The 14,949-nt window shown below is 36.8% G+C and overlaps 1 protein-coding gene across 1 annotated transcript in view; it reads left to right on the forward strand.

Annotated features, from left to right (window-relative positions):
• Positions 1–3,968: 3,968 nt before the first annotated feature.
• Positions 3,969–14,949, forward strand: part of LOC5569276 (tripartite motif-containing protein 2) — a 36,822-nt gene continuing 25,841 nt past the window's right edge. The window contains exons 1-4 of the mRNA XM_001652759.2: positions 3,969–4,153; positions 4,215–4,351; positions 4,427–4,605; positions 4,859–4,939. Of these exons, the coding sequence (XP_001652809.2) occupies positions 4,026–4,153; positions 4,215–4,351; positions 4,427–4,605; positions 4,859–4,939 (525 nt within the window). The 5' untranslated portion in view covers positions 3,969–4,025. The remainder of the gene's footprint in view (positions 4,154–4,214; positions 4,352–4,426; positions 4,606–4,858; positions 4,940–14,949) is intronic.

Here is a 14,949-nt window from a genome sequence, read left to right on the forward strand (position 1 = left end):
CTGCTACGGCAGATGAAATGTAATATGTTGTTAACAAAATGTTAATAAAATCTTAGATTTGTTTTACCAAATTAGGATGATAGTGTTGTCTAATAACACAGAACACCTAGATATAACAAATAATGAATGTAATGTTTGGAATGATACTAATAAAGAAATTAAAAAAAAATCTATATAAATAAAAATGGAATGGTGTTTGTATGTCACGAAATGGCTTACGAACGGGTCAACGGATTGGAATGATTCTACCTCCGTTTTGTTCGTCAAGGGTTCCGACGTGTTTGTGTGTATAAAAATCCCAGGAGAGTCACCGGGAAAGTTGGAAAAACGTGCTTGAACGGAACTGTCATTTCGTATGGGACGATCAATATCGTTTTTCAACAGCCTACTTGATGGCTAAACGAAGTTGGCCGGGACCACTAGTCATAAATATTAGCTTTCCTTTCCTGATCAATCTAGATAGCTAGGGTTCATCCCCTAAAAACATACAAAAGTAAATGAACGAGCGAAGCTTTGATTTAAACACAAGCTTTTGATCTTCAAACAAATTTACAGGCCGGCCATGCTGTATTAAAAATGATTGTGAAGCTCCCTTCCTGGTGTAGTACTAATAAGTTTCATAGAATATCCTATGTTGAAACATTGGAACACATATCCAATAAAATTGTTTATAACTAGTGGTCCCGGCAAACTTTGTCTTACCATCAAGTAGGCTATTATAAACGTCATATAATTCCCCATACAAAATGACACATTAGTCTTCACCTGTTTTCCCGATTATTCCTGAGCCTTTTCCAACTTTTCCCTCCCGATCCGGCTCTGAACATAGTACCCATGAAGGACTATGTCAAATCTAGCATGGCCTCCCTACATAACGATGGGATCACAAAGGCGACTATTCCAGCGGAGATGGATAGCGGCTTGTAAATCTACTGAAATTGCGACAATCAGTCCTAGCTGCAAAGCAGGACTACGGAGCATAAGGCGGATTAGGATTCGTGAAATAATCCTAGTCTTAAAGAAGGACGCCAAGCAAAAGAGTGCAGTCAATAAGTAACTGGCACGAGAAGTACTTGGCGACGAGGTTGATGTGATGATCCCTGACTGCAGAAGCGACTATCCAGTGTAAAAATCTGGATAATGTCACCGATTCAGCGGAGGTCTCGGCTGCCCTCAAAGAGCAGTGTGACATCGAAGTAGCCAGTAAGGCCATTCACCTTGGAAAGCGCCCGCAGGGCACCCAGGTGGCGGCGACCAGGCTGCTGGTCGTAGAGGTCAACAAAGCGAAGAACTTAGGCATACTCAAGGTAGGCTGGTCGGTTTGCCGGCTGAGCATACAACAGCTTCCTGAAGTTTGCTTCAAGTGTTTCGGGAAGGGCCATAAGTCGGGGAATTGCAATGGTCCCGACAGAAGTAAGATTTGCAGAAAATGCGACACCAAAGGGCATAGGGCAAGCGATTGTAAGCAAATCACTAAGTGTTTAATATGTGTCCACAGAGCACACAACGGACACTTAACGGGCGGACCCAAATGTCCGGGCACAAGCGGAGTATCAAAGCAGCCAAAACGAAAGTAAAATTTAAACCACTGTAATGCAGCCCTGCAGCTGTTCTGGCAGTCAATCTCGGAAACGAAGACCGACGCACAGTGGCCCACAGCTGGCCAAAAGTTTAAAAAAATGAGGTTTGCATATTACTCCTCGAATATTTTTTTTTATTTCTTCATTATTGAATAACAATTTCGATTGTTCACAGGATGTGACCTGGAGAGACGTCGCTTTGTTTTGAAGATGTTTCGAACCATATTTGACATGTTTATCATTTGAGAATGTCAATAAGTGTATAACATAGAGCTCCTTCAAAAATAAGGCATTTTTTTCAAAGGTAGTGCAAGATATCTAGGAAACGCTCTAAAATAATCATTTACCCCTCAATGGTGGCAAATGCTCCATAGTATTCGATGTACTATAGCTCCACTTGCACTTTTTTGCGCCAAGGTAACCATTCGACTATCATGCTTGTTATAAATATCGCATTTTTTACCATTATAAGCTCCCGAATAGACTCAGAAACCACCTCGAGTTTGCCGGTGTGCCGGTGAAAAAACAAACGCGTCAGTAGTGTTGGATCCGTTGAATCTGTTGCATGCTCCTTGTGGGCGAGCGACGACAAGCCCATGGCCCCCCAGCGCCGAATACGGCAGATGAAGGAGAAGAACTGGTGAGGGAGACGAACGAAGAGCTGGCAGAAGTCGTGAGATCATTCGCGTCAAAGGCACCGGGATCTGATGGTAAAATTTGCCTTAAAAGCGGCAGTGAATGCGGATCAGGACATGTTCAGAACCACGATGCAACGCTGCATAGATCAAGGAATCTTCCCGGATGTATGGAAGCGACAGAAATTGGTGCTACTACCAAAGTGCGGACGGACTGTCCAACAACCACTTTGGATTCAGGAAAGGTAAATCTACTCTGGACGCTATCTAGTCAGTTTTTCAGACAGCTGAGGTGGCTATCGAGCATAAAAGAAGCGGCATCCGTTACTGCGCGGTTGTCACTCTGGATGTGAAGAATGCATTCAACAGTGCAAGCTGGGAAGTATTAGCCTACGCATTTCACCGTTTATAGGTACCGGAGTAATTGGGTAGCATTCTACTGTATGACACAGTGGAGGGGCAGAAAAGCATTCAAATTACCGTGGGAGTACCTCAAGGTTCAATCCTGGGCCCGCTGTTATGGAATGCGATGTACGATGACGTGCTGAGGCTGTTCCTTCCGATTGTTGGCTTCGCCGACGATATCATCCTAGCGGTCTATGGCGAATCGATGGAAGAAGTAAAGTTGACAGCAGCGCACTCTATTTCCATAGTTGAGAAATGTATGAAGTCTAGGAAACTAGGACTGGCCCGTCACAAGACTGAGGTGGTGGTGGTCAACAACCGCAAGTCCGAGCAACGGGCGCTTATTTCGGTAGGTGATTGCACCATAGAGTCCAAGCGACCCCTTAGGCATCTTGGGGTAATGACCGATGATGAGCTCAGCTTCGCTAGCCACGTTGAATATGCCTGTAAAAGGGCATCTACGGCTGTTACGGCGCTTTCGAGGATGATGTCCAACAGTTCCGCCGTTTTTTTTTTTTCACAAGGGTTAAATCTGCAAACAGACCTCCTGAGAAGGTAACGCAGGGAATGCGGGGATGACGGACCAACGACGACCCGATAAAACCAGCCAATTCACTGCACTTGAGCAATTCTTTTTGCATCGCACAAAAAATTTTGGAAGTGAGTACGCAGAGCATAATTCGTCCCCTTAATGCTACAACTAGATAACTCGAAAATCAAAATTTTGAGATGTGCAACTTTGAAAGTATGACCGTTTAACAAGGTGATGGTTAATCGCAGAGATTATGATTGAAAAATAATCTATAACTTGTATATTTTGAATCACACGCTTAAGACCTGTGGATATTTTGCAGATCTAATTAAAAAAACTGTTTTGACAAATTGAAGTCAAAAATTTCAAATTTCGAGTTATCTAGTTGTAGCATCAAGGGGACGAATTGTGCAGTAGGTAAATGGCACATCATCAATCGGCCGCTCATGCGTAAAACTCAACCCCAAAATCTGCTGGACTTCTCCGTTTTGGACCGAACTTCGGTTTTGGGCGTCCATACAACCCCTCATCACTTTACGTTGGATAGTACGGCGAGTTACGCCTCTGATTGAGTTCTTAAACTTACTTGAAAGCCTTCCCCTCTATTGTCTGGAAGTCCGAAGGCTACGTCGTTATCAATAGAAGGCAGGTTAGAGTAGCGTTATGAATTCACACGTTTGGGTTAGATGAATGGAAAAAAGAAGAGTGTCGGAAAAAAATGATAAATTGTGAAAAAAATGTTTCACCCGACTCTATTGAGAGGATTTCCCGATAAGATAAACGAATCATGCTTTTAGTACTGGAGAATACATTTCTCATCATCGGGTTCAGTCTGCATTCCGTCTTCAACTACCGAACATCATTTCTTGTACGATGAATCGCCAAACCCCCTGCAACCGCTCAGTAAGACTTATCAATTACGAGAACGAAACTGCTGAGCCAATATCAATTCGAAACAAAGTTGATCAAAAGTCTTCAACGAGTGCTAAACCATCACTAGAGTAAGATTATGTGAAAATAGCAACAATAAAAATTTATTAAATTTCAAACACATATTTCCAGCGCTGTTCGTGCCTTAGAAAGTTTGGTGATCTGCCCAATTTGCGAAAAGCGCCTCAAGGCACCGAAAATGCTTCAATGTCAACACACATTTTGCCTTGCGTGCCTGGAAATAGCATATTGGCAACAGAAGCAGCAAGGTAGGTTGTAAAAAATCGAAAGTATTTTGAAATTCCTTTACCATCTACGATTTTTAAGGTTTTTTTTCTCTTTAGATTACATTGCTTGTTCTACATGCGAATCAAGGCACGCACTCACTTCCGCTGTGCTATCGGACCTTCCGTCCAACCTGTACATTGATTCAGTGCTGCAGGTCTTGAGCCAACCAACTACTGGAACCAATGGCGATTCGAAGCAAACCTTATCTGCTTCGCATGCTACTTCCAGTGATGCAGTAAGTTTTTGTTTTTTCGATCATAGAACTTAGATAGAGTTGGGTTCGAACATGCTGACATGCTTTACCACTTACGATACTGTATGGTTCCATTCCCAATTAATAAAAATGTTTCACTTGAAGAAAATCAAAAATGGACTGATAATGTCATAAAACTGCACAAAATTGAGTGACGAATGATTTATCAAATTGAACTTCAGTTTTGTATGAAATAGAGAAAAAAAACTAATGCTTTAATCATATATCGTTGCAGCCCAACGAGGAAGCTTCAACCTGCCGGAAGTGTGATACAATCAGCAGTGTTATGATGCAAAAATGCAACCACTGCGATCAGGTAAGTAGAGCTATCACAAGGATAACAAATTATTTGACGGATTTCACGCCAACTCGACACGCGATTGGCAGCACCCCTTCAGAATTCAATGAAAATTTCTGGATGTCAAAAGTATGTGAAACTAAGATACTTTGCATATTTTGTATTTTCAAAATCGATCTAGACTAACATTTGAAATGGGTCAAAGTTTTTTTTTACTTTTTTACAAACCCGTATAACTTGAAAACGTTAAGACCTACAAAAAAATGTTGTATGGGGGACTGTCGTGAAATTTTCTGAAGTTTTAGAAAAAAATATTGAAAAAATAAAAAAAAAAACATTTTCTACACCGGAAAAACAATGATTCAAAACTTTAAAGTCGATTTAAATAAACGGCCATTTCAGATTTTGATCATCCTTAAGCAAAAAGTTTCGTAATTAAATTTACTAAAAGTCGTCCATACATTGCAAATTGGGCATATTTTAGGGAAAAAAGTTTTTCTAACAACGAATATTTCAAGTCCAAAATATTTTTTGATTTTTTTTTTATTTCGCTTTAAATAGTCTAGTATGCTCATATTTTGAAGTGATAAATGAGTTTTAATCACAAAATAGATAATATTTGTTTTATCGGGAGTAGTTAAAAGACATAAAACGGAATTATACAGAGTTTTTTTTTTGATTAAATACAATTGATCTCACACCAAACCGCTTATGAGAAAATGAACTCCGTCTAACAATCCGATGGGTTTTTAAGGGTTGGAAAGATATCACAATAATATTTTATTTCTTATTTGGTCAAAGCCAATCTTAACAGGTGTCTGGAAAGGGTCAATATTATGCTTATAAAAAAAAGTCGTGGTTTTTTTTATCATGCATCATTATTTTTATTATTGCTATATATCCTAAAACGTAGTATCTGCACATGAATATTTACATTATTTTTGGGCTTTACTGAATAAATTGAATATTTTTGGTTCATCCTCTGAATTGGTATACCGTTTGGCTGCAATTTGTGTATCACTAATAGGCATAAAACAATGATATTTTTGGGTACCAGGGACAGTTTTAACCTTATCAAACAATTCCAACAATTCCTCTGACATTTTAACATACTGTTCATTAAATATATAACAGAAATTTAATTTGGTGATACATGTATCAGTTTGTTTCACTGCCCAGTCGAATAGTTCTCGCGGAGTTGCGATTGTGTTTCCATAGTCTTTTGCAAGACTTGCTCTTTTTGCCATTCGCTTGAGAGTGCCACCAATAGCGTCACAGGGGCCTTTGCCGTGGGATGTGGCAAAAAAGTGCCATTCTGCTTCCAATCCATATATTTTCTTGAAATTACATAAGCTGGCAATTTTTTTTTTAATTTTATAATGAGCTGCAGCTCCATCTGACATAAAAATAACTTTTGAGAAATTTATTTTTTGTTTAACAAAATTTATCAATTTTGAAATAAATAGCTGAACTGCTACTGTATCATGGGTCAACACTTCTGATATTATAATAAAACTAACGTTTTCCAATTTATTATCTTTTTTATGGTAAATTTCGAATGGGTGTATCGTTGCTTGGGAATTATTCCAGTGATATCCTTGAGCAGCGTTTTGTATGATAAAACTATTTCAAATTCTTCAACAGGCTTTATTATAGTTTCTAAATTACAGCGATCGGTGGTGAGCCTTTGCTGGAATTACACTTTTCACATTCTCGAAAAAAAACATTCAGTCGTTCTTACTAAAACATCGCATAACAGTTTTTCACAAATTTCTGCCTGAGAGACAATTTCTAAACTGTTAAGCATTAATTTAACATTTTCGTGGTATGTGCATACATTGTGAATTCCTGTGCTATCGAGAAGCCTACAATGTTTAGGTCTCAACATAGTAAACAAAGTAAAACCAATTTCTACATTTTGGCATCTTTCTTCAAAAATCATGTACGCCTCTTTAAGAGACATCATCAATAGACGCTTTTGAACTTGTTCTTTACTACCATTTCGGTACTCAGAAACGAAGTCATTGGCTCCTGGCATAGGCCTACTAATATCATCACTCTCAAAGAAATCAATAACAATCTGTTTATCTGTTTCACTAATTCCATACCCACTTCGAGCCCTTGTGGTACATAGAATGCCCTGTTCATTCACAAGTTGTTTCACTTGTCTTACCATGTAAATTGGTGCCTCGAACTCCTCGACAATTTTGTTGATCGACCACGACTTAGGAAGAACCGATAATATTTTCAACTGGTCATTTCTGTCAATACCAGGTGAGTTGAATTTTTCTTTCAACTGATTGATGATTTCCTCGAATGCCTCCACCTTGTCGACGTCCATTGCATCCATGCCTAGTATGTCATGACGTACAGCTTTGGTGATCTTCACTGACTTTTTAATTCGATAGTTCGATAATTCGATAATTCGATTCGATTCATGTTTCTCGACGAGATTGGGGATAAATTCAAAGTTTCAATAATACTGTTGAATTTTTCCACGTTGTAGGGGCCTAGTAATTCATCCGCTGATGGGACGGATGGCAAAGATGAACAGGACGGGACTGCTTCTGAAATATACAATAATGTCGAATTAATATATTGATATGGGTTCTATGTAAACAATCATTGTCGTTTAATGTGCTGCAAAGTAAATTTATCTTACCTAGCATTTCATTGGAGGCCTGACCGCTTGTTGGTGGTTGTGGATTTTGATTCACTTCGCCTCCACCCGAACGTCGTTTTTTTTAGGCGGACTTCTGTGGAGCCTGATCACTAAGCGACATGACTCACAAATATGCATAGTTTCATCAAGCTGATGACTATATCCCATAGCACGTATGTGTTCGATCATTGTTGGTGACAAGTTTCGCAACTGGCTACGCCTGCACTTAGGATTGTTTATACCGGCGCAACATCTCGAAATTTTAATGCGCGATAAATATTGTTGATCCATCTTAACTTCTTTTCACAAATGACTTAGATAAAATGAAAAGAGTTTTATTGACATCAAGCTTAAATAGTTATATGCATGTCAATATGCACGACAATTATAAGTTAAATACCTATCTTTCTATACACTCACGCGGTGATTATTGAGTAACTCAGGTCGTTAACGGACATTTTAGGTAGATAACAATACAAACATTATTTCTTATTCATCTGGCTTGTAACGCAGGTACGTTTAGAAGTATTTTCTAGAAGAAAATTTAATGGGGTATGGATCAGGTTGTTCCTTTTCAGTGTTTGCAATCTTTCGAACCATAAAAATCCGTCGGATTGTTAGACGGAGTTGATTTTCTCATAGGCAGAGGCGAAATCCATAGATTGCCTTCATTTAAAAAACATAATCACTGCATAATTCCGTTTTTTAACTATTCTCAATAAAAAAAAATACAATTTATTTCTGATTCAAACTCATTTATCACTTGAAAACATGATCATATTTGACGGTTTAGAACAAAATCTTTGAAAAAAAATCGTTGTTAGAAAAACTTTTTTCCCTTAGATATGCCCAATTTGCAATGTATGGACGATTTTAGTAAATTTAATTACAAAACTTTTTGCTTAAGGATGATCAAAATCTGAAATGGCCATTTTTTTTAAATCGACTCTTAAGTTTTGAATCATATTTTTTTCAGTGTAAAAATTGTGTTTTTTTCAACATTTTTTTCTAAAACGTCAGGAAATTTCACGACAGCCCCCCATACAACACTTTTTTGTAGGTCTTACCGATTTCGAGTTATACGGGTTTATAAAAAAAGTAAAAAAAAAAATTGGGACTTAAAAATTTGATGTTAGAAAAACTTTTTTCCCTTAGACATGCCCAATTTGCAATGTATGGACGACTTTTAGTAAATTTAATTACGAAACTTTTTGCTTAAGGATGATCAAAATCTGAAATGGTCGTTTTTTTTAAATCGACTTTAAAATTTTGAATATTATTTTTTTCAGTGTAGAAAATGTGTTTTTATTTTTTCAATATTTTTCTCTAAAACGTCAGGAAATTTCACGACAGTCCCCCATACAACACTTTTTTTAGGTCTTACCGTTTTCGAGTTATATAAAAAAAAGTAAAAAAAACTTTGACCCTTTCCAAATGTTAGTCTAGATCGATTTTGAAAAAACAAAGTATGTAAAGTATCTTAGTTTCACATAGTCTTCACACCCAGAAAGTTTCATTGAATTCTGAAGGGGTGCTGCCAATCCCTTTGTCGAGTTGGCGTGAAATCCGTCATTTATCAGTTTTCACTGGTCTTTCATTATGGCCTAGACAGTTTTTATTCGACTCTTGTAAAACGTAAAATATATCATGTAAAATTGAAGAAAAGCACACATTTATTAGTATCATTTCATATATTACATTCTTTTCTTATAAATAGATGTCCTGTGTTAAACAACACTTTCATCCTAATTTGGTAAACATTTTGTTAACAACATATTACATTTAAATTGATTTTTGTCCAAAATATGAATAATTTTATTTGACATTTGATTCAATGTTTCAACATTGGATAATATTGTTCTATGTAACTCATTCGTACTATACCACGAAGGGAGCTTCAGAATCATTTTCGAAGTTTTATTTTGAATCCTTTGCAGAGCTTTCTTCCTGGTTTTGCAACAGCTAGTCCATATTGATACAACATACAACATGGATGGCCTAAAATTTGTTTGAAGATCTAAAACTTGTCCTTAAGATAAAGTTTTGATTTAGTGTTTATAAGTGGATACATACATTTTATACATTTGTCACATTTGGCTTAAATGCCCTCAATGTGATTTTTAAAGGTATTTTGTTTATCTTGCATGAGCCCTAGATACTTAACTGCATCTAACCATCTCATCGTAACAACATGTATACTTGAAGGTTTCAAATAAAAAGCTTTTAGTAAATGGAATAGTTTAAGTTGGAAGCAGAGAGAGTTCTATGTCAGATGTGAAAATATTATATAATATTGCGCCCAAAATGCTGCCTTGAGGAACAGTAACTCCTACAGGAAGTCTTTCAGACTTGAAGTTCTGATAATTAACCTGAATAATCCAAAGTTATCTGTCAAATCGCACACTTTGACAGATAACTTTGGATTATTCTAAATTTAAGTTTATTTAATTTTACAATCAAGCATATTTCAGGCTTTATTGAAACCGTTTTTAAACCTAGATCCAAACTAAACAAAATAACAAACTTTTTTCATGTTTTGTTATGATGGTCTGGATACAGCATGTGATGGAGCTGCTATCATAATTCATCTGTTCATAAAATCAAGTGATAATAATTTCTATTTTCGATAATTACAGCTGATTGCTTTTAGGAACTCTAGAATGTTAGCTGAATCCGTGAAAGCCGATCATTCAAGCCTTTATTCGATGTTAATCATTGGTCGTCAGCAAATTCCATAACTGGATACCGCAATTTCTGCTCTCGAGATCATCCCATCTACACTTCAGAGTCGATGATCTTTATAGTCACATAGCTACTGGTCTCGAGCCGACGGCAACTTCCGGGGTGGGCGCTCAAGGCCTCTTTTGTTCAACCTGGATCTTAGGGTCGTTTTAGGAGGGTTCCGGGAGAATTTCCGAACTAGGTGGTGCAAAGGCGGACAATACAAAAATGGAAGGACAACGGAAAACAAGATTTTTCTTTACACAACCTTAAATTCTAATAGCTGAGGTTCAGATGGGCCATACAGAATAATGAAACTGGTATATACAGATTTTTAACAATTAACACGATTATTCAGAGACTTAGGAAAGGAAGGGGGGGGGGGGGAATTCAAGATGGATGGAGCTCACCGGTACGTTGCGGCCGTTGCTGCTGCGATGACGGACGAAACTTCGTTGGACGCTGGAGTTGTACGGAGTAAATCCTTTTCTTCTTCTTCTTCTTCATGCCTTTTCTTCTTACACAACTACTGGCTGGTTTTCACATGTAACAAGGGGGGGGGGGGCTGACGGTATAGGCCTTTATAGCGAATGGCCTTAGTTCCAAAATGTCCGGAGAGTGGTACTAAAGCGCGCATTATCACTTAGTCGGGATTCGAGCGAGCAGACACCGATAAATGTTCTGACAAGGTACAGATTTTGCGCAACGTCACTGGGATTCCCTTATGCAAAGGTACCCTTCTTGTCACTTCCGACCATCACTTTCTTTTTCACCACACTCGCTCGAATTATTGGTACATTTCGATCAAAGGAGGCTAAACTTATTCTGGCACTAGCGTTTTTAGAAAATGATGTCTTACTACCAGCTGAAGTGGTGCCATTCCTTGACCCGTACTATTAACTTTAGGCGTTTTTAAACTATTTGTGACGTTATAACTGTACAATTTTACACCATTAATTTTAAGATAAACTATCGCGGAACTAATCACCGGCTCGTTTTGTAACGGACGAAACCGGACCGTCTTCATCACTACTCCGGACCAAAATTAAAAAAGAGATTTCCCAAATCTTGCTATCCCATTTATAGTAGTCCCCCCCCCCCCCACGACCCTTGTCCTTCCACTCGCCACTCCCCTTATCAACCTGCTATGTCCTTGATGATAGATCACAAGATGACGTCTTCTTTTATTGTGATGAGTGGGTCTTGGTAACGATGAGTTCCTTACACTCTAAACAAGTTTTAGTTATCAAGATGTCTTACAAAACTTTTAAAAATAAGATTCCGATTGGGCTACCTGCGAAGCCTTAACATTTCCTAACCTTACACTTGTTTTCCTTTTTTTTTGTAAATAACGCAATATGAAATTTATGTAATATGAAAAATAAATAAACAATCTGAATAATAATGTAAATAAGAAATCTGGATAATAAATAAATTTGTGAATACAAAAATGAATGAATTGGTAAATAAATAAATGACTTAATAAATAAATAAACAAATAAATAAATAAATAAAAAGATAAAAAAAATGAATAAATAAATAAATAAACAAATAAATAAATAAATAAAAATATAAAATAAATAAATAAATAAATGAATAAATAAACAAATAAATAAATAAATACATAAATAAATAAATAAATAAATAAATAGATAAATAAATACATAGATATGGAACAAATCTGCAATCAGAATCAACAACAAAATTAATAAATAAAGACACCTTAAGCTACTAAGCGTAAAATAAACATCACTCAAACACTGAACCGTGGAGACAAACGTTTATCGTACACTTAGACATTTCAATAAATAATTTATACAATACAAAATAAAAAAAAATAACAATTGAATTAATCTGAACCATCAGCTTGCCTTCCCACCACACAAATTCATTGTTACCCAAACGATTGGTAACATTTTTTAATATATGAGGGTTCGATCTAAGCAGAGTCTCAATAGAAAAACAAAAAAAAAAAAAAAAGGTTTAAATAAGATGTACCATTCTCAAAATAATTACTTCATCTTCCAATTCACTAAACTCGTGTGACATTAAGTAAAATTAACTACATTGCATCAGCAACTAAAGCGGTTTTAATGTTATTTTCGCAGAAAACTTTCCATTACAACGAATTTAAGCAGTCAATATTTAATGCTACAGAACTTATCTGTCATGAATCATGTATCATTACTTTGCAATATAATCAAAAAACATCATTAACATATTCAATTTTAATAATTTCAAACCATACCTTTCTTAAATGGGATTATTACAGTGCCCGTTCGATTTTGTTGTAATCAAACCATGCTTAAATTTGTGTAGATCATATCACTATGAAAATCAAAATGTCTCCATGGCTTAGATTTTTTCCTCAGTTATAACTGTACGGTTGCATTTGAAAAGCCACACAAGAGTTCACTTTCAATATAAAAAAATATCAGTTGCATTCAATATATGAGGATTTGTTTGTTTTCTATAACAGTCACTCGAGTATGTGCAAATTAATTGTATTAGGTATTAGTTACTCTGCCTTCACTATCAGAAACCATTCATACTCTTTCTGAATTGCAAACCATTATTATAGGATCTCTGCCTTCTCTATCAGAGCCTTACAAGATCTATTTTTGGAGCTTCGCCTTCTCTATCAAAGTCCAATTCGAAAGGAACTCTGCCTTCTCTATCAGAGCCTTAAATAATTCTTTTGGTACTTCGCCTTCTCTATCGAAGTCCAATCTACAAGTACTCTGCCTTCTCTATCAGAGCTTTAGAAAACATTTTTGAAACTTCGCCTTCGCTATCAAATCCCAACCATGAAATACTCCACCTTTGTTGGAAAACCTTGAATAACCTTGCAATTTCGTTTCGTTCAATTTCAGTTTCATAATTCAATTAGCTGTAACTTTGTTGAATTCTTTGAAGAAAACTTGATACGCCATTGTTGTGTGGTGGATCTTCAAGTCTCTGTTCATTTTCACGTCTGTGCTTCATTACTTTCGTTGGAAGACTGAACCATTTTATTCGTTGTAGTCACGGTATACTCAACAAGGTAGGCTATTCCCACGCGTAAATCAAAGCATGTGTCGTCATTCCTATTGCCAAGCATGAGGTATACAGGATAGTAAAAAAGAGCAAGCCTTGCTTTCTTTTGCACTCGTTCTAGTTTGCGATAGGAATGACGTCACTGCCAGATGTCATTTTTCGGAGTATAATACCTTGCTTCTTCTAAACGTGGCCGTAGTGACATTTCTCTATCCCAAATCCTCCTATGTTCTTTCTTTTTCTGGATCATCGATATATGCCTAGGCTATATGACTGACTCTATCCTTCTCAACAGAAACTGGAATAGATGTAGAAGGACGCTCACTTTACGCAAGTTTTATCGAACTTGATGCAATAAAAAAATCTTAATCGAACTAGGAATCAAGAGAAATTTTGGACTATTTTATGACTTTACATGCATATATTTTTTTTTAACTTTTGTGACTTTGAAAAACCCTTTGTATTTAGTCTTCGAAAATTTGCTCAAACTTGCATTAAAATACAGAGATATTGTTTGTATGGTATTCAGTTGGAGCTGCCTGACAGCTTAACTTGTCAAGGTTGAACCCTCGGTCTGGCTTTTGCCAAGTTTCCCCTCTACCAGGACCAATACTCAGACGGACTAGGCTATGGTGCCCACATGAACACTGTTTTTCTATTAGTATTGTGACGTGGTACTTTTTTAAAAATACTCATATTCCCTTGCTTCTGAGAAAAGGAAGCATTGTGAAAATCAGCAGCTCCATCAGAATTTTGTCATTACTAATACTGTCTAATCGAAATGGTTTTGAATAATTTGTCATTTAAGTGCTATTCTGATTACTTAAATGTCAATTGTCGTCAAGTATTAACAAAATTAGGCTGTTTAGTAGTAGTTCTAGTTAATTTCAGGTCTTTACGTTCATATATCCTTAAAGAAAAAAGTAATTTTCCTTGTCTGTTCAACAATTTCTCGAAACTAACAAGTGTTCCCTAATGATCGATCTCAGCGTCTTACTTTCCATAGTCATTTTATAGTGAATATTTAAGAGTAAAGTTACCTTACGCTTCTATTACAGTCTCCTGCAAGATTCACTTTTCGGTGGCAAATGCAATGCTTCACAACGCCTACTTTCTACTAGTAAATTTTGCGAAAATGAAGCTGAAATCAGATTATTTATACCGTTCAAGGATGGAAAACAATCGCCTCTAGCGACTAACAACATAGTATTTGAATGGTCTAAGAGGGCCGTTGCTCTTGCAGAAGCATGATTTAAACAGCTCACTACGCGCGCATAATAAGGATATATGAAGCATCCGATGCACTGTTTGTCGCGGGACAAACCGTTTGTCGGATGTTGTAACATGTTGCGATTAATACGGATCAGAACGCGTTCACGGCATAATTTTCAGCCCAAACCATGCCCGATTGACTTTCGGATCAAAAATGGTATATCGGAAGGCAGATCGTGGAATAAAAGCGTAAAAATCTTCCAAAAGTTATGACTTTGCTTTGCGAACATTTGATCGTAATCACACACGCCGAGCGATTCATTTTTCGCGGAGCGGAGTTTGTTGTGATGGCTTGACGACTAAGGGTTTATCGTTGTTGCTATGATCGCATGATAAA

This window comes from Aedes aegypti, chromosome 2, assembly GCF_002204515.2.
Source record: "Aedes aegypti strain LVP_AGWG chromosome 2, AaegL5.0 Primary Assembly, whole genome shotgun sequence".
NCBI lineage: Eukaryota > Metazoa > Arthropoda > Insecta > Diptera > Culicidae > Aedes > Aedes aegypti.